The sequence below is a fragment of the Cervus elaphus genome, chromosome 21 (assembly GCF_910594005.1).
Source record: "Cervus elaphus chromosome 21, mCerEla1.1, whole genome shotgun sequence".
NCBI lineage: Eukaryota > Metazoa > Chordata > Mammalia > Artiodactyla > Cervidae > Cervus > Cervus elaphus.
In genome coordinates, this window is record NC_057835.1 from 5,243,225 (window position 1) to 5,265,993 (window position 22,769).

The 22,769-nt window shown below is 51.7% G+C and overlaps 3 protein-coding genes and 1 non-coding gene across 12 annotated transcripts in view; 2 read left to right on the top strand and 2 right to left on the bottom strand.

Moving 5' to 3' along the window:
- Positions 1-6,347, bottom strand: part of MROH1 (maestro heat like repeat family member 1) — a 52,490-nt gene extending 46,143 nt beyond the window's left edge. For 5 of the 8 annotated variants that reach the window (XM_043879570.1, XM_043879571.1, XM_043879569.1 and 2 more), the window contains exon 1: positions 6,222-6,347. The gene's annotated coding sequence lies outside the window, so the exon portion shown is untranslated. Of the gene's footprint in view, positions 1-5,652; positions 5,896-6,221 lie in introns of those variants that run through there. The other 3 variants (XM_043879567.1, XM_043879565.1, XM_043879568.1) reach the window with 2 other exon arrangements.
- On the top strand, positions 3,254-3,360 carry LOC122679742. The gene has a single exon (XR_006336527.1). It is a non-coding gene; the product is annotated as a U6 spliceosomal RNA (small nuclear RNA).
- Positions 6,348-12,813: 6,466 nt separating the features above from the next.
- Positions 12,814-16,069, top strand: LOC122679654 (testis-specific serine/threonine-protein kinase 5-like). Its single transcript, XM_043880532.1, has 7 exons — positions 12,814-13,705; positions 14,075-14,182; positions 14,345-14,547; positions 14,632-14,687; positions 14,979-15,111; positions 15,205-15,320; positions 15,735-16,069. The coding sequence occupies exons 1-7, from the start codon at positions 13,502-13,504 to the stop codon at positions 16,067-16,069; spliced, it is 1,155 nt and encodes a 384-aa protein (XP_043736467.1). The 5' UTR covers positions 12,814-13,501.
- A 294-nt stretch (positions 16,070-16,363) lies between these two features.
- HGH1 (HGH1 homolog) lies at positions 16,364-19,388 on the bottom strand. Of its 2 annotated transcripts, none has more exons than XM_043879751.1 (6): positions 18,686-19,388; positions 18,513-18,613; positions 18,316-18,414; positions 18,015-18,106; positions 17,778-17,876; positions 16,364-17,677 (listed from the first exon to the last, which is right to left on the bottom strand). In XM_043879751.1, the coding sequence occupies exons 1-6, from the start codon at positions 19,246-19,248 to the stop codon at positions 17,498-17,500; spliced, it is 1,134 nt and encodes a 377-aa protein (XP_043735686.1). In that variant the 5' UTR covers positions 19,249-19,388; the 3' UTR covers positions 16,364-17,497. The 2 variants fall into 2 exon arrangements, with proteins under 2 accessions (XP_043735686.1, XP_043735685.1); XM_043879750.1 differs by having other exon boundaries at positions 17,754-17,876; positions 18,686-19,387.
- Between the last annotated feature and the right edge of the window lie 3,381 nt (positions 19,389-22,769).

The window sequence follows — 22,769 nt, forward strand, 5'->3', positions numbered from 1 at the left end:
CTCCCTGCTGTCCAAGGGACTCTCAAGAGTCTTCTCCAACACCACAGTTCAAAAGCATCAGTTCTTCGGTGCTCAGCCTTCTTCTCTCACATCCATACATGACTACTGGAAAAACCACAGCTGTGATTAGACCCGCCTTTGTCAGCAAAGTAATGTCTCTGCTTTTTAATATGCTGTCTAGGCTGGTCACAGCATTTCTTCCAAGGAGCAAGCGTCTTTTAATTTCATGGCTGCAGTCACCATCTGCAGTGATTTTGGAGCCCAAGAAAATAAAATCTGTCAGTGTCTGCATTGTTTCCCTAATTATTTGCCATGAAGTGATGGGACAGGATGCCATGATCTTCATTTTTTGAATGCTGAGTTTTAAGCCAACTTTTTCACTCTCCTCTTTCACTTTCATCAAAAGGCTCTTCAGTTCTTCCTCGTTTTCTGCCATAAGGGTGGTGTCATCTGTATTATCTGAGGTTATTGATATTTCTCCCAGCAATCCTGATTCCAGCTTGTGCTTCATCCAGCCTGGCATTTTGCACAATGTATTCTGCACATAAGTTAAATAAGCAGAGTGACAATATACAGCCTTGACATACTCCTTTCCCAATTTGGAACCAGTCTGTTGTTTCATGTCTGCTTCTAACTGTTGCTTCTTGACCTGCATACAGATTTCTCAGGAGGCAGGTCAGGTAGTCTGGTATTCCCATTCTTTCAGAATTTTCCACAGTTTGTTGTGATCCACATAGTCAAAGGCTTTGCTGTAGTCAATAAAGCAAAAGTAGATGTATTTCTGGAACTCTCTTGCTTTTTCGATGATCCTATGGATTTTGGCAGTTTGATCTCTGGTTCCTCTGCCTTTTCTAAATGCTTGAACATCTGGAAGTTCACAGTTCACGTACTGTTGAAGGCTGGCTTGAAGAATTTTGAGTATTACTTTGCTAGCGTGTGAGATGAGTGCAATTGTGTGGTAGTTTGAACATTCTTTGGCATTGCCTGTCTTTGGGATTGGAATGAAAACTGACCTTTTCCAGTCCTGTGGCCACTGCTGCATTTTCCAAATTTGCTGGCATACTGAGTGCAGCACTTTCACAGCATCATCTTTTAGGATGTGAAATAGCTCAACTGGAATTCCATCACCTCCACTAGCTTTGTTTGTAGTGATGCTTCCTAATGCCCACTTAACTTTGCCCTCCAGGATATCTGGCTCTAGGTGAGTGATCACACCATCGTCATTATCCGGGTCATGAAGATCTTTTTTGTATAGTTCTTCTCTGTATTCTTGCCACCTCCTCTTAATATCTTCTGCTTCTGTTAGGTCCATACCATTTCTGTCCTTTATTGTGCCCATCTTTGCATGAAATGTTCCCTTGGTATCTCTAACTTTCTTGAAGAGATCTCTAGTCTTTCCCATTCTATTATTTTCCACTATTTCTTTGCACTGATCGCTGAGGAAGGGTTTCTCATCTCTCCCTGCTATTCTTTGGAACTCTGCATTCAGAGTGGGATTATATTTCCTTTTCTCCTTTGCCTTTCACTTCTTTTCTTTTCTCAGCTATTTGTAAGGCCTCCTCAGACAACCATTTTGCCTTTTTGCATTTCTTTTTTTTGGGAATGGTCTTGATCCCTGCCTCTGTACAATATCATGAACCTCCATCCACAGTTCTTCAGGCACTCTATCAGATCTAATCCCTTGAATCTTTCTGAATTTCACTGTATAATCAACCGTAAGGCATTTGATTTAAGTCATATCTGAATGGTCTAGTGGTTTTCTCTACTTTCTTCAATTTAAGCCTGAATTTTGCAACAAACAGTTCATGATCTGAGCCACAGTCAGCTCCCGGTCTTGTTTTTGCTGACTGTATAGAGCTTCTCCATCTTTGGCTACAAAGAATATAATCAACCTGATTTCAGTATTGACCATCTGGTGATGTCCATGTGTAGAGTCATCTCTTGTATTGTTGTTTGCTATGACCAGTGTGTTCTCTTGGCAAAACTCTGTTAGCCTTTGCCCTGCTTCATTTTGTACTCCAAGGCCAAATTTGCCTGTTACTCCAGGTATCTCTTGACTTCCTACTTTTGCATTCCAGTCCCCTATGATGAAAAGGACATCTTTTTTGGGTGCTAGTTCTAGAAGGTCTTGTAGGTCTTCATAGAACCATTCAACTTCAGCTTCTTGGGCATTAGTGGCTGGATCACAGACTTGGATTACTGTGATACTGAATGGTTTGCCTTGGAAACGAACAGAGATCATTCTGTCATTTTTGAGATTGCACCCAAGTACTGCATTTTGGACTCTTGTTGACTATGAGGGCTACTCCATTTCTTTGAAGGGATTCTTGCCCAGTAGTAGATATAATGGTCATCTGAATTAAATATTCCCATTCCAGTCCATTTTATGTTATGTTAAAATGTACTAAAATGCTGCCATAATTAAAACTATGCCTTTGTTATAAGAGGCACACAAATCAACAGAACTGTACGGAGAGTCCAGAAATAAACACCAATAAGGAATAAAAAGGGAAAAATTTAAATAATAAGGACATTAGCCAACAAATAGTGTAGGAACAGCTTGGTAGGCACTCAGGGGAAAAAATTAGTTTTCCCTACATCTTTCCTTACCCCAAAATAAGTGTTAGATGAATATAAGCATCACATGTAAAAAGTAAATGTAATCCTAAGTAGAAAATACAAGGATATATCTTAAAGTCTTAGAGTAGGGAAGGGCTTTCTAAGCCAGACACAAAACTCCACACACCTTAATGAAAGCTTTCAGTTGGACTATATGAAATTTTTCAATTTCTAAAAATCAGAAGCATACACAAACTCAAGACCACATCCATACATACACCTATGCCCACAATCGTACACTCTCAGACCTCACCCCATCCTCAATAGAGCATAAAGTAAATGAAAGACAAAATGGGTCAAATCATTCATTATAGGTATGACAAAAGCCTAATCTGTCTAACATTAACATGCACAAAAGTGCACCCACATCAACAAGACAAACAGGAAGACAGGCGACACAAAGAAGACCAGCAGCCCAGGACTCCGATTCCCGTGCACCACCACTTTCCCCCACTGCCCCGCAGGACTGAGGGTCGGGTAGCGCGGCCTGCAGTGGCCACACATAGGTGGGGACAGCCAGCAGAGCCTGTGGAGTGTTTCCTACAAGCCTGAATGGTCGCACTCTGTGATGGGATCGTCCACCTTTCAATACCCATCTACAGAAGCCCACAGTGTCATAAAAAACACGTATGTCGTGCTCACTTTGGCAGCACATATACTAAAACTGGAACGATACAGAGAAGATTAGCATGGCCTCTGCGCAAGGATGACACGCAAATTCGTGAAGCGTTCCATATTTTTGCTCCATGGCCCTCCATCATCAGGGGACCATTTCCCCCCCACCCCTTCCTTCACAGTATTTAAGAAATAAAAAGTCAGATTTTCCTGGCAAACAAAACAAAACAAAACACAAAACACATGTCAATCAGGGATCTGGTTAGATTTGAAAAAACAAGCACTGGAAAAAAGTGGTAGCCAGGTAAGTACAGATTACCTGGACTTGACTGGTTTCGAAGGTCTCCACCTGCGGCCTCTACCCCAGGCCAGGAGGTCTGTGGAGCTGACTGACCTGTAGCACAGTGCTGATGGCAAAGCCAGGTGAAACCGCCACAGAAGAAGGGGGCACACAGACAGGGGAGCGCCCAGGAGGTCCCCTGCCTCCCATGGGAAGCACCTTAGAGGCACCATCTCCTCAATCTGCATGGCCAAGTAGGTCCTAGAGGGGCACACTGTGAGCAGCTGGTCAGCGGTGGGGCGGGACTCCACCAGGACTGTCTCCTACACTCCCCTCCACACCTGCCCACCTGCCCACCCTGATGCTCCTGGCACATGGCACAGCGCAGAGCCATCAGGGCCTTCCCTCCCTGCACTGGACACACGGTGGGCCAGTGAGGAAGCAGCTGCCCCCTCCCCCATGCTCACCAGTAGTCAGCATTGAGTCAATGACATTTAGTAAATGCCCACCAGGTACTGCCCCTGGCCTGAAAAACGCCTACTTGTATTTCGACTGCCACATGGACTGACAAACCTAACAGTGGTACAGGATCACTTCACTGAGCTGGATGGGGCTCAGAATGGGGTATGGGAGACCAAGGAGGGTCACATACCTCCCAGCCCAGAGGCAACAGGAACTGGAGGTAGGTGTGCGAGGGGAGACTAGGAAGTCAGGAGGCCCAGGGGGGATCACAAGATCGCCCCACCAGGCCCAGGGTCTTTCCCTCCCAGCACAGGAGCCAGAGCAGGAACCAACTTCCAGTTACCAACAAGAACCAGGGCAGATGACCTGGAAAACACAGTCCACAGCTCACTGCTCACAGCTCCTGGAGAGCACTGATTCTCAATGTAAGCCACACCAGCGGTGTCACCTCACAGAAGGGGTTGGCCCTCCGGCTCCGTGAGGAAAGCACACGTCTCAAGATGCCCAGCAGCCAGCATTCCTTGAACAATAGCAGGGACTCTCCTGGAGTGCCTGCCTCAAGAAGGTCAAGTAACTCGGCTCCAAGAAAGGGCTCACGCAATCTGGGCTGCTCACTGGTGCCTCGATGGACCCTGGGTCTGAACTAAGCACAGATACCTGCCTCCAGGCATAGGCGGCAGCTATGAGCTCCAGGGAGCAAGCAAGCACCCCAGGGTTCCACCTCTGATCTACGGGGGCCCTCAGCAGGCAGTCGTGGTGGAGTAAGATGCACCAACAACAACGCACATCAGCCTGGATATTGATTTCAAGGTAACCAAAACAGCTCAACTTTGTCATTCCACTCTGGCAACAAAGAGAGACCTGAGGCGCGTGCTCACTTGAGTCGTGGCGGCCAAAAGCCCTGTTGACACTCGCATTCCCAGGCCCTCTGGTTGTCAGGATCAGAGGGGTGACCACATCACAATCCTGCACCACTCAAGTGTCCCACCAGATGATTCCCACATAGGTCTCCTGGGGCCCAGGGCCTGCTGGCCATCTCCACCTGGACCATCATCGCCACAAACCCAACAGCTCCAACACCACTGTCACCTGACCCCTCCCCGACCCACACCTCACTTGCCTCTTCTGTGTCATCATGCACTTAGCTCTCAGGTCAGAAGTAGCATCACCCCTTCCTGTTCCTCCACCTCCGTCCCCACACCCTACAGTGACTCACCTTCTTCACCTCTACCACCTCCCTTTCCAAAGTGGTCCCCTCAAGCCAGCCTCCACCCCAACCCCGCCTGGCCCCGCAGCAGACAGCCACTCCAGCTAACAGTGCCACAACAGTCCCCTCTGCCCCCTACAACCCTTTGTGCCTCATCGCCCTTGAGCTTTCCAGTCCGTCCCTCCCCTACCCCGCTGGGCTGGCAAAGGGGCACCTCTGTAAAGTGTGCAGATGGGAACCGCCATGCCCACAGAGCCCTCTTATCAGGCCCTAGGGTTGCGCCGCAGCTCAGTTGGCGCTACAGAAAACCGGAACCCAAAATTGGGCCTAAGAGTCCAGGGACTGGTGGCCAGCCGTGGCCGAGCACCTCTGAGCTCTCACCCGGATTTAGAGCGGAATTTCCCGCAGCCTCTCCAGCTTCACGCCTACAGGACATGACCAGTAACCCTCAGGACTGAGAACACATTACCTCCCGGCTCTGGACCGCCTCCTCCTCTCACGCCAAAGAGAAAGCAGAAAGAATACAATGGTCCCCGCGCTTTGGGACCCTCGGTTTTAAGATGAGTTTCCCACAGAGGACCCCCGTTCTTCCCCTGGGGAAGCAAGGAGGTGGACCACAGGCCTCCGAAAAGTGACAAACTGAACGCCCCTCAGGGCAGGGCCAGGCACGGGGGCCGAGCACCCCGAGTCCCACGTTGGGAGGGGCCGGGCACGGAGAACGCGCTCCGCACGCTGGGCGAGGAAGAAAGTGAGCGGCTGGGCTCCCAGGCCGCTCTTCCGGGTTGTGACGCGGCAAATCCGGCTCCGCGCGGGGCAGGGCGCACCTGAGCCCAGGGAAGACGGCGGGCTCGGCCCCGCGAAGCCCGGGACCGTCCCTGCGCTCGCCTGGTGACCTTGGAGAGGCGCCCCCTGACTCGGTTTCCCGCGGCGGCCTGGCCAAGGGGGCGACCCGAAGTTCTGCGGCCTAGGCTTCCCCGAGGGGCACCTCCCCGAGTGACCGCTGCCGGCCCTGACCCCCGGGACCTGTCCGCCCTTTACCTGAGGAGCCGCCGCAGTCGCGGCCGGGGCGCCGCCCTCCCGGCAGCCGCTGACCGGAGTGGGCGGGGCCACGAGACGAGCCCGCCCTCTGCCAACCGCGGCCCGGCGCGCGGTAACTTGGCCCCGCCCCCAAGCGATCTCTGCGCTCATTGGTCGAGAAAGCATGTCTCTCTCTCTCTCTCTCTCTCCGTCTCTCTCTGTCTCTCTCAGTCTCTCTCTCTCCCGCACCCCCCCGCACCCCGCCCCCCGCCCCGAACCCAAGAGAGCAGGAGTGCGCAAACTCCGCCTCGCGCTTGGCACCGCCCCCGGCCGCCTTGTGACCACATCTGACTGTTGGGCGCCAGTCTGGCCGCCCTATGGGCCTCAAGGGGTGCGGCAGGTTACTGTGTAGGTGAGGGACCGGGCCCGCTTGCCACTCCTCTCTGTGACCCCGCCCGACTCACCACGGTGATCCTGTCACACAGACACAGACCCACATACCCTGAGATACCTGGGGCACCAATGTACCCAAGCCAGTCCCTTTGCAAACACATACCTGTCCAGGTACACACGCCAGGTGGGCTAGACCTGGACACACACAGGAGTTGTCATGCCCTATATCTCTTACACATGGACACCCAACAAATACCCCAGAGAGCCCAGGGCCACAGGCCCCTCTACACACAGGTGCACACCTGCACACACGAGGCACACATCTCGTCTGCCAATAGACCCTGGGAATCAAAATGTGAAGGCACGGATAAAACCAGAGCAGAGCACAGGGAAAAGGTTCTCAGACCTAAGTGGTACCAATGTTTTCTTAGGCCACTCTTCTGAGGCACTAGAAGTAAAACCAAAACTGGACAAAGGGGACTGAATCAAACTCACAAGGTTTTGCACAGCAGAGGAAACCATAAACGAAACAAAGTGACAACCTAAAGAATGGGAGAAAATACTTGCAAATGATGTGACCAACAAGAGTTTTATTTCCAAAATACACAAACAGGTCATAGAACTCAATGTGTGTGTGTGTGTGTGTGTATATATATATATGTATGTATGTATATAAATGGGCAAAGGCACTATGGAGAACAGTATGGAGGTTCCTTTAAAAACTAAAACTAGAGCTACCATATGACCCTGCAATCCCACTCCTGAACATATATCCGGAGAAAAACATGACCTAAAAGGATATTTTAGTGTTTATTGCAGTACTGTTTACAATAACCAAGACATGGACGAAACCTAAATATCCATCGAGAGGGAATGGAAAAAGAAGATATGGTACATTATATACAGTGGAATATTACTCAACCATTAAAAAGAATGAAATCATGCCATTTGCAGCAACATGGATGGATCTAGAGAATGTCATACTGAGTGAAGTAAGTCAGACAGAGAAGGAGAAATATTGTATGACATCCCTTATATGAGGAATCTAAGAAGAAATGATACAAATGAACTTATAAAACAGAAAGAGACTCATAGACTTAGAAAACAAACTTACGGTTGCCAGCGGGGAAGGGAGAGTTAGGGACTTTGGGAAGGTCATGTATACACTGCTATATTTAAAATGGATAACCAACAAGAACCTGTTGTATAGCATATGGAATTTTGCTCAATATTATATGTCAGCCTGCATGGGAGGTGGATTTGGGGGACAATGTATGTATCTGGCTGAGTCTCTTCTCTGGTCACCTGAAACTCAGTTCATTTCAGCCACTCAGTCATGTCTGGCTCTTTGTGACCCCATGGACTGCAGCACGCCAGGCTTCCTTGTCCATCACCAACTCCTGGAGCTTGCTCAAATTCATGTCCATTGAGTCGGTGATGCCATCCAACCATCTCATCCTCTGTTGCCCCCTTCTCCTCCTGCCTTCAATCTTTCCCAGCATCAGGGTCTTTTCCAATGAGTCAGTTCTTCCCATCAGGTGGCCCAGGTATTGGAGTTTCAGCTTCAGCATCAGTCCTTCCAATGCATATTCAGGACTGATTTCTTTTACGATGGACTGTTTAGATCTGCTTGCAGTCCAAGGGACTCTCAACAGTCTTCTCCAACACCACAGTTCAGAAGCATCGATTCTTCGGTGCTCAGCTCTCTTTATAGTCCAACTCTCACATCCAAACATTACTACTGGAAAAACCATAGCTTTGACTAGACTGGCCTTTTTCAGCAAAGTAATGTCTCTGCTTTTTAATCTGCTGTCTAGGTTGGTCATAGCATTTCTTCCAAGGAGCAAGCGTCTTTTAATTTCATGGCTGCAGTCACCATCTGGAGTGATTTTGGAGCCCCCCAAAATGAAAGTCTCTCATTGTTTCCATTGTTTCCCCATCTATTTGCCATGAAGGGATGGGACTGGATGCCATGATCTTCGTTTTCTGAATGTTAAGTTTTAAGCCAACTTTTTCACTCTCCTCTTTCATTTTCATCAAAAGACTCTTTAGTTCTTTGCTTTCGGCCATAAGGGTGATGTCAACTACATATCTGAGGTTATTGATATTTCTCCCGGCAATCTTGATTCCAGTGGACTAAGCAATCTTGTGCTTACTCCAGCCCGGCATTTCACATGATATTAAGAAGAGGTGGCAAGAATACACAGAAGAACTATACAAAAAAGATCTTCATGTCCCAGATAACCACAATGGTGTGATCACTCACCTAGAGCCAGACATCCTGGAATGTGAAGTCAAGTGGGCCTTAGGAAGCATCACTATGAGCAAAGCTAGTGGAGGTGATGGAATTCCAGTTGAGCTATTTCACATCCTAAAAGATGATGCTGAGAAAGAGCTGCACTCAATATGCCAGCAAACTTGGAAAACACAGCAGTGGCCACAGGACTGGAAAAGGTCAGTTTTCATTCCAATCCCAAAGAAAGACAATGCCAAAGAATGTTCAAACTACCGCACAATTGCACTCATCTCACACGCTAGCAAATTAATGCTCAGAATTCTCCAAGCTAGGCTTCAACACTACGTGAACTGTGAACTTCCAGATGTTCAAGCTGGATTTAGAAAAGGCAGAAGAACCAGAGATCAAATTGCCAAAATCCATAGGATCATCGAAAAAGCAAGAGAGTTCCAGAAATACATCTACTTCTGCTTTATTGACTACAGCAAAGCCTTTGACTATGTGGATCACAATAAACTGTGGAAAATTCTGAAAGAGATGGGAATACCGGACCACCTGACCTGCCTCCTGAGAAATCTGTATGCAGGTCAGGAAGCAACCGTTAGAAGCAGACATGAAACAACAGACTGGTTCCAAATTGGGAAAGGAGTATGTCAAGGCTGTATATTGTCACTCTGCTTACTTAACTTATATGCAGAGTACACCTGAAACTATCACAACATTAATTGGCTATACACTAGCACAAAATAAAAAGTTTAAAGTCTGGGGAAAAAACATGGGCAGAAGACCTAAACAGACATTTCTCCAAAGAAGATATACAGATGGCCAATAGGCACATGAAAAGATGCTCAACATCACTAATTATTAAAAGAAAAGTGAAAGTGAAGTCGCTCAGTTGTGTCTGACTCTTTGCGACCCATGGACTGTAGCCTACCAGGCTCCTCAGTCCATGGAACTGTCCAAGCAAGAGTACTGGAGTGGATTGCCATTTCCTTCTCCAGGGGATCTTCCCAACCCAGGAATCGAACCCGGGTCTCCCGCACTGTGGGCAGACGCTTTACCATCTGAGCCACCAGGGAAGCCCAAGAAATACAAATCAAAACTTCAATACGGTACCACACCACTCAGAATAGCCATCACTAAAAACTCTAGGGACTTCCCTGGTGGTCAGGTGGTTAAAGATCTGCCTTGCAACGCAAGAAACACGGGTTCAGTCCCTGGTTGGGGAACTAAGATCCCACATGCTGCAGAGTTACAGAGCCCACAGTGAAGATCCCACATACTGCAACCAAGATCCAAGTCAGCCAAATGAATAAATTAAAAAAAAAAAGTCTACAAATAACAAATGCTGGAGAGAGTATGGAGAAAAGGGAACTCTCCTCCACTGTTAGTGGGAATGCAAATTGGTGCAGCCAGTATGGAAAACAGTAAGGGGTTCCTCAGAAAACTAAAAATAGAGTTGTATGATCCAGCAGTCCCATTCTAAGGCATATATCTGGAGAAAAGTATAATTTGAAAAGATACAAAAAAAAAAAGAAAAGATACATGTTTCCCAGGACTATTTACAATAGCCAATACATGGAAACAGCATAAATATCCATTGACAGATGAATGGATAAAGATGTGGTACATATGTACAATGGAATACTACTGAGCAATAAAAAAGAATGAAATAACATAATTTGCAGTAACATGGATGGACCTAGAGATTACTATACTAAGTGAAATAAGTCAGAAAGATAGTCAGAAAGTAAGTCATAAATACCATATGATATCACTATATGTGGAACCTAAGATATGACATAAATGAACTTATTTATGAAACAGAAACAAACTCACAGACATAGAGAACAGACATGAGGCTGCCAAAGGGGAGGGGTTGAGTGGGTGTTTAGGATTAACAGATGCGAACTATTGCATATGCAGTGGATAAGCAGCAAGATCCTACTCTATAGCACAGGAAAGTATATTCAATATGCTTTAATAAACTGTAATGGAAAAGAATATAAATATATATGTATAACTAATCACAGTGCTATACACCAGAAACTAATGCAACATTGTAAATCAACTATACTTCAATAAAATATAAAACATTTAAAAAAGTAAAAAATCCTTTATTAGTCTTTAATAAAAGATTGAAATAAAAAAAGCAAGTATATGCATTTGGGACCTTGGGATCTGGAGAGGGAGACAGAGAACAAGCAAGTCAATGATTCATAAGTTGCACAAAGTGCTGTGAAGAACTGCAGCTGGGGGCTGAGAAAGAGAGAAGCCGGGAGAGGAGCCCAGGTTCTGGACAGACATACTGGCCCCCGCAGAGCCCGGGAAGCTGAAATCACCTGGGTGTGCCCACAGACCAAAATGAAAGGAGCAAGTGGTGTTCCAGAAGCTCAGGAAAGGAAAAGTGATTGGAGAAGAAAGGGCCAGTCAGCAACAGTACATGCATGGCATAAACAACTTGTCTGCATCTCACTGGGTCCGCAGGGATCTGTGGGCAGGGGTGCGAGGAGGCAAAGTGGCCTCAGTTTAAACATGCGGGCAGGTTGGTCACTGGACAGTACAGCAGGGATGTGGGGATTCTTTTTTCACAGAGAGAAGGGCTGCAGCCTGCTTCTGTCTTAAGGATAGAATGCAGAGAGCGGGACAGAACTCTTGTAGACGGCTGATACAGCATGCTGATCCGGAGATGGGGCCTGGTCCCCAAGAAAGAGCTCCCACCCCTCAGGTACTGCATAGGCAGGAAGGGGGGTGGTTATTCAGAGCCCATGGAAGTTGCCAGAGGGAGGCTCATACCTGGATGGCTCACTCTTCGGTCGATGTCCCCCATGGCCAGGGTCCAGGACACCCCACTGGTCCTGACCTCCCCAAGCTCAGCTGAACTTTTTCACTCCCAAGCATGCACACACGCTGCCCTGGCACAGATCACAGCATCATTCAACTTTTATTAAATTATTAAGGTCAGGGACTTCCCTGGGTGGGCATCCAGTGATTAAGACTGTTTCCACTGCAGGGGGCATGAATTCTATCCCTGGTTGGGGAACTAACACCCTGCATGCCGCGAGGCCCCTCCCCCTCAAAAAAAGAGTATTAAGGGCAGTCTCTCTTCTGTAACAGTAAGCTCTGTGAGAAAGGCCTGTGCCTGTGACTGGCTCCCGAGGGCTTGGCAGCAAGTCCAGCACAGAAATGCTCTGAGATAGATGGATGACCCTGGGTGCAGAGAAAGAGGAGGGTGAGCAGAGCCAGGGAGCACTCGGGACGCTGCCTGTCACCTATCTGAGCAACAGTCACTGGCTTCCAGTTGTGTTCTTCAATGAGGGGGAGCCAGGGAGGCGGTGTAGGCTCCCCGCATCTCCAGCCCATGTAACACCTTCATAACCATCACAAGTTAAGTTCTCTCCCCTTGAAACACCCAGTTTCTCTCTTCCTAACCCCCATGGAGCAACAAACCAGCTGATCTGTCCATATTTTCTATCCTCTAGGCAATTTGCCAGACAAGGGCTGTGGGTGAGCCAGGGGATATCAGACACAAGCCTTGTCCTCAAGCGACCCACAGTCCAACAGGGAGGAGAAAATGTCTCCACAGTTCACTTCCAGGCTTTCCAAGGCATTCCCTGCAGAGGGAGTACTGCATGCACCACGGATCCTGTGGGGACAAATCTAGTCCACAGACACTATGCTGTCCAGCCCACAGAAGAGAGACCATGAACTTGGCCCTTACTTGTTTCGTCTGTAAAGGGGGCATCACTTGGTGATGTTCACATTTGAAATCCTGGGTGTGGACTGCCTACCACGGGACAGGCACTTTGGTGTGCACAGAAGCAGGATTGTGGGAGGTGGTGGTTGCAGCTTTGAACAGCACCAGTAGGCAGCAGGCAACACAGCTCCTCCCCAAGTAACAGTGCTCACAGAGCACTGCAGGGGCCGGGAGAAGGGAGAGGCATGCTGGCTCACCTCTTTGAGGTGGGCCGGGGCTTTTCATTTGCTTGGGGATATGTCATCAAGTGTGTAGAGCGCTCTGGGGGAATGGCCTCCTGCAGCAGGCCTCAGCAGAGGAAGGTTGGGTGGCTTCGGGAATTCCCTGGCGGTCCAGTGGTTAGGACTTGTGCTTTCACTGCTGGGTCTGAGTTCAGTTCCTGGTTGGAGAACTAGGATCCCTCATGCCGTGCAGCATAGCCAAAACCAAAAAAAGGCTGTTTGTGGGCCTTGGGGTTCTCACCCCATGGAGTGGGCCTCACACAGGGCAGGGCTGGTTCCAGCAAGATGTTCTCAGACAAGCAACGCCTGGGGAATAGGACGACACCCCTTTGAGGGCACAATGCAGGCACAGCTCTAGAACCTTCCATTCTAGAATCTGCCCCTGCTTTCCCAGAGCCTGTCCAACCCCGTGCCAGTCCATGGGTGTGTGGCTGTGTTAGCCTCCCTTCCCATCTCTGCTCCTGTCCCAGAGAGGCTTCAGAAACTTGGCTGCAGCCTTGAGGGCCTGCAGGCCTCAGCTGGCCTCCTGCAGTCCATCACCCCATCGCTCCACAGCGCATTGCTCCGTCCGTCTACAACCCATCACCCCATCCCTCTAACACAAGTCAGGCCTCAGCTGAACCTCCCAGAGCCCCTCCCCACGGCCCTGCGGGGTGCTGGGTAGCCCCAGCTCTCCCACAGAGCCCTGATTTTTATGAAGGCTGCTGGCAGGCAGAAGCTGGACCAGAGAGCCTTTCTGGAGCAGGTGCATGAATGCAGGGACAATGGCTACCTGCTGTCCTTTAAGAAGATTGGCTCTGGGGCCTTCTCCAAAGTCTACCTGGCCTACGCCACGCAGGAGCGCATGCAGCACAACTCCAAGCTGGCCTCTGACCTGCGGGGCAAGCACCACTCCATGGTGAGGCAGGCTCGCCTACTCCTCACGGGGTGGGGGCTCCATGGTCCACCCTCCAGCCTAGCCCCAGTGACCCCCGTCCTAACTCCACCCAGGCACCTCCCAGGTGCCCTGGCTTCCTCCTAGTCCCGCATCTTCCAGAAGGCCCAGTCTCTGGCAGTCTGATCCCTCCCAGTTCCTGGACCCCTTGAACACATAAGTGACCAGGACAGGATGAGGGGGAAGGTCAGCGGTGCCTCGCAAGGCTGCTGCTCATCGAACCTTGCCCTGGTCAACTTCGGCCACATGCACAAAGACCACGGGGCCTGTTCTACCACATCCTGTCCCCAGGGGGGTTGTGGTTTTCGCAGTGGCCACCCTCCACACCTGCAGGTAGCTATCAAGATCGTCTCCACCGCGGAGGCCCCTGTGGAGTTCTCCCGCAAGTTCCTGCCCCGTGAGATTTCATCACTCAATGCTACCTACAAGCACCTGAACGTGGTGGGCAGAGACCCCAGGCAGCCTGGCCCTTCCTACCTACCCCAGGCCTGCCCCTTCCCCTCCTGGGACCCTTATGCTCGAGTCGGCCCCATCCTGAGACCCCAGCCCCGTGCACCCGGGGGCCCTGGTTGGGGGTGACCGCAGAGGGGCGGGGCCCGGCAGGTGCAGCTGTATGAGACCTTCGCGAACAGCCGGCGCACCTACTTGGTGCTGGAGCTGGCGGCCCGCGGCGACCTGCTGGAGCACATCAACGCCGTGTCCGCTCACCGCCGCTGCCCGGGACTGGAGGAGGAGGAGGCCCGCAGGCTGTTGTGGCAGCTGGTCAGTGCCGTGGCGCACTGCCACAACTCAGGCATCGTGCACCGGTGAGGGTGCCACCCAGCCCGCTGCCCAGCGCGTGGAGACCTGCCTGAGCCCAGGTTCAGCCCCGCCTCCCCTTCCCCACGCAGGGACTTGAAGTGTGAGAACATCCTGCTAGATGACAGAGGCTGCCTAAAGCTGAGTGGTGAGCCTGAGGCCCAGCCCCCAACCAGGCTCCCAGCCTGGGCCAGCTCTGATCACCTTCTTCAACTTCCGTGGGTCACCCATACCCCAGTCTTGCTGGGGCTCAAGCCCAAGGCTCCAGCCTCTACACTGGTTTGCTCCAGACTTCTGACCCCAGTCTGCCTTGTCCTTCAAGCCTCCGATGAGGCCTGCACCCAACAGTTGCCCACAGCCACACTTGCAGTCACCCACAGCCCCCTCAGGAGCCCTCTCTCTAACAACCCGCCCCACCCTCCCTGCATGTCCCTTGCAGACTTTGGCTTTGCCCATCAGTCCGGGTTCAAGAACACATTGCTGAGCACCTTCTGTGGCTCTGTGGCCTACACAGCCCCAGAGATCCTCATGAGCAAGAAGTACAACGGGGAGCAGGCTGACCTGTGGAGCCTGTGAGCACTACCCCAGGGGCTCCAGGACCCTGGAGGGGTGAAGGGGCGGGGGCAGGGGAGGAGGGGCGGTCCCTAAGAAGCCCATGCCCCCAGAGGTGTCATCCTCTACGCCATGGTGACTGGGAAGCTGCCCTTCAAGGAGCGCCAGCCCCACCGAATGCTCTACCTGATGCGCCGCGGCCCCACCTTCCGGCCAGGCCTGTCCCCAGGTGAGCACCTCCACCACGTGTCCCTCCCAAGTCCTAGCCGTGCCTGGAGAGGGGGCAGCAAGAGAGACCTAGGTCCAGAGAAGGGCCACACGCGCCGTGGCATGGGTAATGCTGACCTGGCCTCTTCCCTGGCCCAGGCTGGGAGATGGACTGTGGTGACAGGGGAAACTGGGGTTGGTGGCCCCGTTAAGCTTGAACCCTGCACTAGCCCTAGGTCAGGCTGCCTCACCTCTCTCTGCCTGTCCGCCCACGTGCGAAACACAGACACCCTCTAGCCGTTTGGGAAGACTCCATGGGGCAACCCCACCAAGTGGCCAGTATCGTTGGCTGTGAGGGCCGTGGGCTGGGGGCATGAGAGGTCGTGGGAGGGGGCCACTCCCACATGAGGCTGCAGCCTTGAGTCCTCACCCGCAGAGTGCCAGGACCTGATCCGAGGCTTGCTCCAGCTGCGCCCGCGAGCTCGCCTGGGCCTGCAGCAGGTGGCCACCCACCACTGGATGCTGCCCGCTGCACACGCGCTCTTCTGCATCATGCCCAGCGCTATACCAGGTGTAGCAGGCCTACCTGGGTGGGTAGGTGGGAGGCTCCTCAGTGCCCCTCCTGACCCTCCCACTGCGATCCATTGCAGAAAAAGCAGAGAAGCCCCAGCTCCAAACGTCCCCAGACAATGTGGAGACCAACGCGGACTCCGATCCCCCAAGGTCGCTCTTGCAACTGTGGCGACCCCAGCTACAGGACACCTCTCATGAGAGTGTCTCTGGTCTGGCGCCTGAGCCCCCAGGGGTTTGCCTGAGACGAGGTGCAGACTCTGCCAGGCTTGAGCTCTGGAGCGTGGAGACGGCCGGTCACAGGGTGGGTCGCTCCAGGCATCCACTGTTGCTATGCTCCATCCGGAGTGTGCCTGGGCACTACCTGGTTAGCTGAGGGCGGGCAGGAGGGCAGGGGCGAGGCCAGATAAAGCATTTATTCTCTAGAGCCAAGGGTGTGGACTTCTCAATGCAGGAAGAGGGATGCTGGGGCATCTGGAAAACAGTCCACATACCTTCAGGCCAGAGCTTTAATTTAATTGGGGGGAGGAAGAATGAAGAGGGGACCACACAAGAGGAATACACCTGATACCCACAAAGAACTTGGCTTTGATCTGAGCTCCAGTAGAGCTGGCCCCAGCTCTGGAGGTAGTACCAGGACTGAGGACACTGGGTGGGGGTTGGGGGTGGTGGGGGTGCTCTGTGGAGAGAAGGGCAGGGAAACAGGGATCTGGGGCAGAAGATGGCACTAGGTTTGGTGGGAGGCCCGGGAAGGAAATACAGTGGGGTGGGGGACAGCCTGCTGGGCTTGGGGCCGTGGACTTGAAGGTACCACATGGTACTTGAAGGTACCACATGGAGCCAAGGGGCTCCAAAGGGGCAGAGTGTGGTCCAGGGGAAGACTTGGGCCAAGGGCAAGGCTTATTAGCTTGGTGGGCATGGGATCTGGGGGGCTGAGGCTCAGGGGAATTGAGCAGGGAGAAGGCCTAGCTAGACAGGGAAGGTGGGAGCATCAGGTCAGTCCAGGACTGGGAAGCAGCACTTGCAGTGCTCTCAAAGACCTGAGGGCTGGGTCTGGGCACAGGGAAGGTGCTGAGGGTGAAGAGGAGGCAGCACCAGCAAGCGCCCCAAGGACAGGCCAGGGGATGCAGCCCTAGGAGACCCTGACAGGCTGTGGCTGGTGAAACTCTCAACAGGTCAGCCCTGTGAGGCTGGATCTCAGGCAGGGCCAGCCGAGGGCCCCCAGGGTGGAGGGACCTGGGGTGGAACTGGCAGCAAGGGGCACTGCAAGCATCCAGACCCCTAGAGCACCCCTGAGACTCGTTGGGAAGCTCTAGCTGGCCCCTCAGGTCTGCAGTGTTTTTCTGTCCAGCCCTGCCAGCCCTCTGCCTGGAGACACCTGAGCGAGTCAGAGGTCTGGACCAGCCTTGGCTGAACAGTTCTCCTCTGAGCAGCCAGCATTCTTATTGGAAGCAACACGGCACATGGAGGTGTCCTCAACCCTCAGCAAAGACCTGGAACTTAAGGGCAGCTCTACTTCTCAGCCAGATACACTCTCAGAGCAGGGGACAGCAGGCAGGCCTGGTCTGGGAGGCCTGGACGGACTTCAAACAGAAGTGGGCCCGGAGATGCTGGCAGGCCTCAGGGGCCTCACGTGGGTGCAGCTCCCTCTGCTTGTGGCCCTGGGCCCAGCTCCAGGTCCTGCTGCTCCCGCTCACACTGCTCCCGCTCCTGGTGATCCTGCTGCTGCAGCTGCCGCTCAACCTCCTCTGGCACCTGCACCTCCAGCAGGTTCTCCAGGCCTTGCTCTGGCTCGTCCCCAATAAGTACCTGCCAGCAGGGGAGGCACGTGAGGAGCTGGCTGGCATACCCTGGACGCACACCCCTCCCCCAACCCTGCACCCACCTGGATGAGTTTCTCACAAGTCACCTGCACATCAGACTCAGGCTCCCAGCTGTGCAGCTCTCGCAGGATCAAGTAGGCTCCCTGGTCCCTCACCTGCTTCCGACCAGGTGCTGTGGCTGTCAGCTGGAAGAGGGCAAAGGGTACCCAGGCGTCAGTGTGCTAGTGTGTGTGTGTGTGTCTGTGTGTGTGTGTGTGTGTGTGTGTGTGTGTGTGTGTGTGTGTGTGAAGGGGTGGCATTAATGGAGCAGGACCCCTGCTCACCAGCATGATGGTCTCAATTAGCATCTTGCGGATGTCAGCGTCTGGCTCTCGCTGCTTGTCTGGTGGCAGGTACTGCAGATCAACAGGCAGCCCTGGGGGTGAATTTGTGAGTCAGTGGGTCTCCATGCTGACCCCTGGGCCACTAGGCAGGACCCTGCCATTTTAAGGTTCATCTGTGCTCAGCAATTCCCTGCTGGAAGGTTTCAGAAGGTCCCTGATCTGGACACCTCCTTCTGCCTCTCCCCTACCGGCCCGCCCCGCCCCGTTAAACCAACCCTGAGGCTCGACCCTAGCCACTCACGCTCCATCTCTTCCTCAGAGAAGTCTTCAGGCCCAGCCAGGGGCAGTAGCAAGAAGGGGAGAATGTCCACCTCGGGCCCAAGCAACCATTCATGATGTCCTGGGGAGAAACAGGAATGCAGGCCTGTCCAGAGGGGCCCCAGAGAACAGCCTATTCCCTCCACTCCCCGATAAGGCAGCATCCCCACCACGACTCACGGTGCTCGAAGCAGCAATTTCGCAGTGTTCCCACCACCCCGCCCCTGCGCACCGAGGAGTCCGGGTATTGGGTAAGGGGCAGCAGCCGCTGGACCACGCACCTGGAGGGAAGGGCCACTCAGTGCCGTCCCTGCTCACTTCCAACCCCTCCCCGCCAGCGCCCGGAGCTTCACCTGTTGCGGTCCAGCAGAAAAGCGCGGGTCGCGGGACGTTGGCTGAGGTTGGAGAGCACTGGTCCCAAGTAGTGCAAGGGCGCGCGGGCGTTGTAGCCCGGAGTGCACAGCGCGCGCACCAGCCGCTCCAGGCCCGACTCCCCGGGTTCTGCGGCCGCCAGAGCCTCTATCAGCGCAGCGCACGGCACCGGCTCGCGGCTGAGGTTAGCTAGCACGGCGGCCGCCTCCTCGGCCCAGGGCCACTGTGGGTCCAACGCGCAGCCCAGCAGGCGGACAGGCAGTCCAGGCTCGGCCTCCAGCAGCGGCTTGTGTAGGCCGGGGTCGGCAGCCAGGTTGACTAGCGCGCGAGCGGCGTCTCGGGCTGGGGCGGGAGGAGGGGCCACCGCCAGCTCGACCAGCGACCGCAGCAGTGCCGCCTGGCCGGCCAGCAGCGTGCGGCCGGGCCCCGAGCCAGTCAGCGCCAGCACATGCTGCGCCGCCGCCGCCTGCAGGTCAGCCCGCTCCCCGAGCGTCAGGAAAGGGAGCAGCTTCGCCACCTCCGCCTTCGGGCTGGTCTGCGACATGGGCGACCCTACGGGACCTAGGCCATCGGCTGACGCACCCCTGTCCGCCCCGTCCTCCCGGATGCAGGTCGGTGAGCTCCGGGAAGCACCCTCAGCCAAGTCGGGAACCTACAGGTGGTCAGCGGCCCCGCCCACCAGGTAGCGGAAGCCGCAGTAACCAATCCGAGGCCATGACTCTACCCAAGGGGTGGGACCTGCGCGCAGAGGCGGGGACATGTCGAGGCCCGGGGGATTGTGGGATTGGAAGCCGCCACCGCCCGGAAGCCGGCGCGAACCCGCGGAGACCTTGACTGTCGCTGGAGGCCTAACAGCGGCCCTTTGGGGGCTCCTGCCCACCCCCTCATAGCGTACGTTGGCTCTCTTCCTTCGTGGGATTGACAGAGATCTGTTTGCTCTGGAAGAAAAGCATGATCAGTTACAGTGATTGACTTTCTAGTGCATTCCTGAAATAATCTCCGTTTGGTCACGATATATATTTTCGTTTTTGTTTATGGTTGTATTCAATTTAATGAAGTTTTGTTTAGAATTTTTGCATCTCTGCCCATGAGGAATATTGGTCTGTAGGTTTCTTTTCTCGTGATGTCTTCGCCTCGTGTTGGGTAATGCTGGCCTCAGGAGGATTGGAGAAAGTATTCTTTCCTTATGAATTTTACGTTAGAGTTTGTCAACATAACATTGCGTGCGTAGGTGCTAGTCGCCCAATTGTATCCCATGCTTTGTTGACCCCATGGACTGCCAGGCTCCTCTGTCCATGGAATTTTCCAGGCAAGAATACTGGAGTGAATTGCCGTTTCCTTCTCCAGGGAATCTTCTTGACCGAGGGATTGAACCAATGTCTCTTTCATCTCCTGCATTAGCACACCGGATTCTTTACCACTGTGCCACCTGGGAATTAAACCTAGTGTTACTTCTTTGTAAATGTTCAGTGAAGCCTGAAATTTTCTTTCTGGGAAGGTTTTTTTTAACTACAAACTCAATTCATTTAATAGAAATATAGCCATTCAAGTTGTCCTTTTCTTCTTGGGTTACATTTGGTAGTTTGCGTCTTTTAATTAGTCCATTTCATCTAAATTGTTAATTGGCATAAAGTTTTTCGTAATATTTCCTTATCCTTTTACTGTGTGTATGCTCTGTCGTGGTGTCACCTCTCTCATCCTTTATATTGGTAATTCGTGTCTTCCTTCTCCTTTTGTCTTGCCAGGGGTTTGTCTGTTTTATTGATCTTAAAGAACCACCTTTTGGATTAATTTATTTTTATTGTTTTCTTTTTCAAGTTTATTGATTTCTACTTTGGCCTTTTTCCTTTCTTCTGCTTACTTCAGGCTTAATTTGCTGTTCTTTTCCTATTGTCTTAAGGTAGAAGCTTGGGTCACTAATTGGAGACCTTTCTTTTCTCATGTAGGGGTTTCCCCCCATTTGTTACCTGACTCATGAGTTATTTGTTATGTGCATTACTTTTCCACAGCTACATGCCCCTTAATAGGTGGATGTTATTTTTGTTTCACACTAAGGGCTAGGACGAAGCCTTGAGGGGCCGTAGCACCCAGGATAGCCAGTTGCAGGTAACAGTGTGCCCCTTAAGTCAGCAGGTCAGAAGGTGCAGGAGCCTTAGACCAATAGGAAGAGACTCCATAGCCTCAATCCCAACCTCAATTTTCCTGAAAGTCTCCTGGAAACTGAGGAAGAAGGTGGACGAGTCCAACGAAGTGCTGCCTCTCCAAGGCAACCACACAGATCCTAGGCAGAAGAGTTGAAAATTCCTCAAGATGTGGAATTAAAATATCATGGATAATCTAGATAAATAATGCCCTCTGGTGGGTGCTTTTGACTGAGACAAAAATGTGCACCTTCAGGACCCATGCTTTGAATGATTCAAGGAAGTGCTTACAGAAATCACCAGGTTCACTCGCTAAGTCATGTCTGACTCTGTTACTCCATGGACTGTAGCACACCAGGCTTCCCTCTTCTCCACCATCTCCTGGAGTTTGCTCAAACTTCTGTCCACTGACTCAGTGTTACTATCTAACCATCTCATCCTCTGTTGCCCCCTTCTCCTGCCCTCAATCTTTCCCAGCATCAGGGTCTTTTCCAGTGAGTTGGCTCCCTGCTTCAGGTGGTCAAAGTATTGGAGCTTCAGCTTCAGTATCAGTCCTTCCAATGAATATTTAGGGTTGATTTCCTTTAGAATCACCAGTGGGGAGCCTTAACTATTCCTAAGATGAATTAAAAGATCCGAAGTCTTTGGAAGTGATTTCAGAGTTACAGGAAACCCCATATAGCGTTGACCCAGAGACCTCAGTCAGATTCCCAGATAACCCCAGTTAGCCCAGTACCTGTGTGTCACCTCTTGTGCCCTTCAGACAGGAACAACTCTTCATGCCCTTGACACAGACCCCCAGCCAGCCGCTGTGTAGCACGTTCCTCAATCTGCATGTGTCTGGTTGCCTCCTGACTAGATTCAGGTTGTATCTTTCTGGCAAGAGTATTCTGGAAGAGATGCTGGGTTCTTTTCTTCCTGTCTAATTGGGTAGCATGGCTTTGGTCTGTTGGAGAGGCTTGTCTTGATCACTTGATTAAAGTGGAGTGGCCCAAGCTTCTTCCCTGTCAAGTTACTCTTTTTCTTTTGGCATTTAATAAGTATTTTATGGGAGGCTACTTTGAGGCTGTGTGAACACACTGTTTCTCAAATAAATTTCGCGCCCTAGTTTTTGCATGTATTGTTTTTTTCTCTGAATTAGTTATTACCGTGATGGTTGCCAAGTGGCTCTTTTCTAATTTTATCATTTATTGTAGGGAAAAAAGCTTTCTCTTTATCTATTTATATCAAAGAAGACACATGTATTCCTAGTTTATTCAAAGAAATATAATACTTTACTGTCATTATCTTGATCCTCAAGTTGTCCTCAATTTGGTCAGTGGAAGCCCCTTCAAGGAGGTTTCTGTGTGTTTTTTAAAATAGCTTTATTTGAAATCAAACAGGACTCTGTAGGGCCTTCCTAGGGGGATAGACCCCCCTCCCCCACTGGAATGTCCCCCACCTCTGTAGAAGAGCTTTAGCCTCCTAGGCCTTCCCCAAGTTCCAGTGAGCAAAATTATCTGAGAAGTGAGAAAATGCAAAGACAAAAGCAGTCACACAAGACAAAGTAGTAATAGTTTAGCCATAAAACCAAAGCAAGGACTTCTACACAAAGGCTAGAAGTAATAACCTGAGCAATAGCCATGGAGTGGTTTTGCAGATACCAAAACCCCCTGCTGGTGGAAGAAGTTAACTGCATGCTGACCACCAGCACTTAGTCCCCAGACCAACTGGAACCTGAAAATTGATAAGGCTGCCTGCAGTGACCCCACCTCGCTATCAACCAGTCAGAGAACTGTGTGCAACGTAATCATGAAACCCATGACGTTCTTCCTCACGCTGTCTTTAAAACCTTCCCCTGAAAGCCTTGAGGAGCTCGGATCTTTTGAACGTGAGCTGCCTGTTCTCCCTGATGGGCAACTGCCCGAACCCTACACCCTCCGCC

Bases quoted from the DNA above. Each gene is read 5' to 3' on its own strand.
- LOC122679654 (XM_043880532.1), top strand. From the start codon at position 13,502: ATGAAGGCTGCTGGCAGGCAGAAGCTGGACCAGAGAGCCTTTCTGGAG. The intron at 14,183-14,344 runs GTGGGCAGAGAC...GGGGCCCGGCAG, and splicing joins CCTACAAGCACCTGAACGTG to GTGCAGCTGTATGAGACCTT. The intron at 14,688-14,978 runs GTGAGCCTGAGG...TGTCCCTTGCAG, and splicing joins AGGCTGCCTAAAGCTGAGTG to ACTTTGGCTTTGCCCATCAG.
- HGH1 (XM_043879750.1), bottom strand. From the start codon at position 19,248: ATGTCGCAGACCAGCCCGAAGGCGGAGGTGGCGAAGCTGCTCCCTTTC. The intron at 18,614-18,685 runs GTGAAGCTCCGG...CCTTCCCTCCAG, and splicing joins TTTCTGCTGGACCGCAACAG to GTGCGTGGTCCAGCGGCTGC. The intron at 17,877-18,014 runs GTGAGCAGGGGT...GCCCTCTTCCAG, and splicing joins TAATTGAGACCATCATGCTG to CTGACAGCCACAGCACCTGG.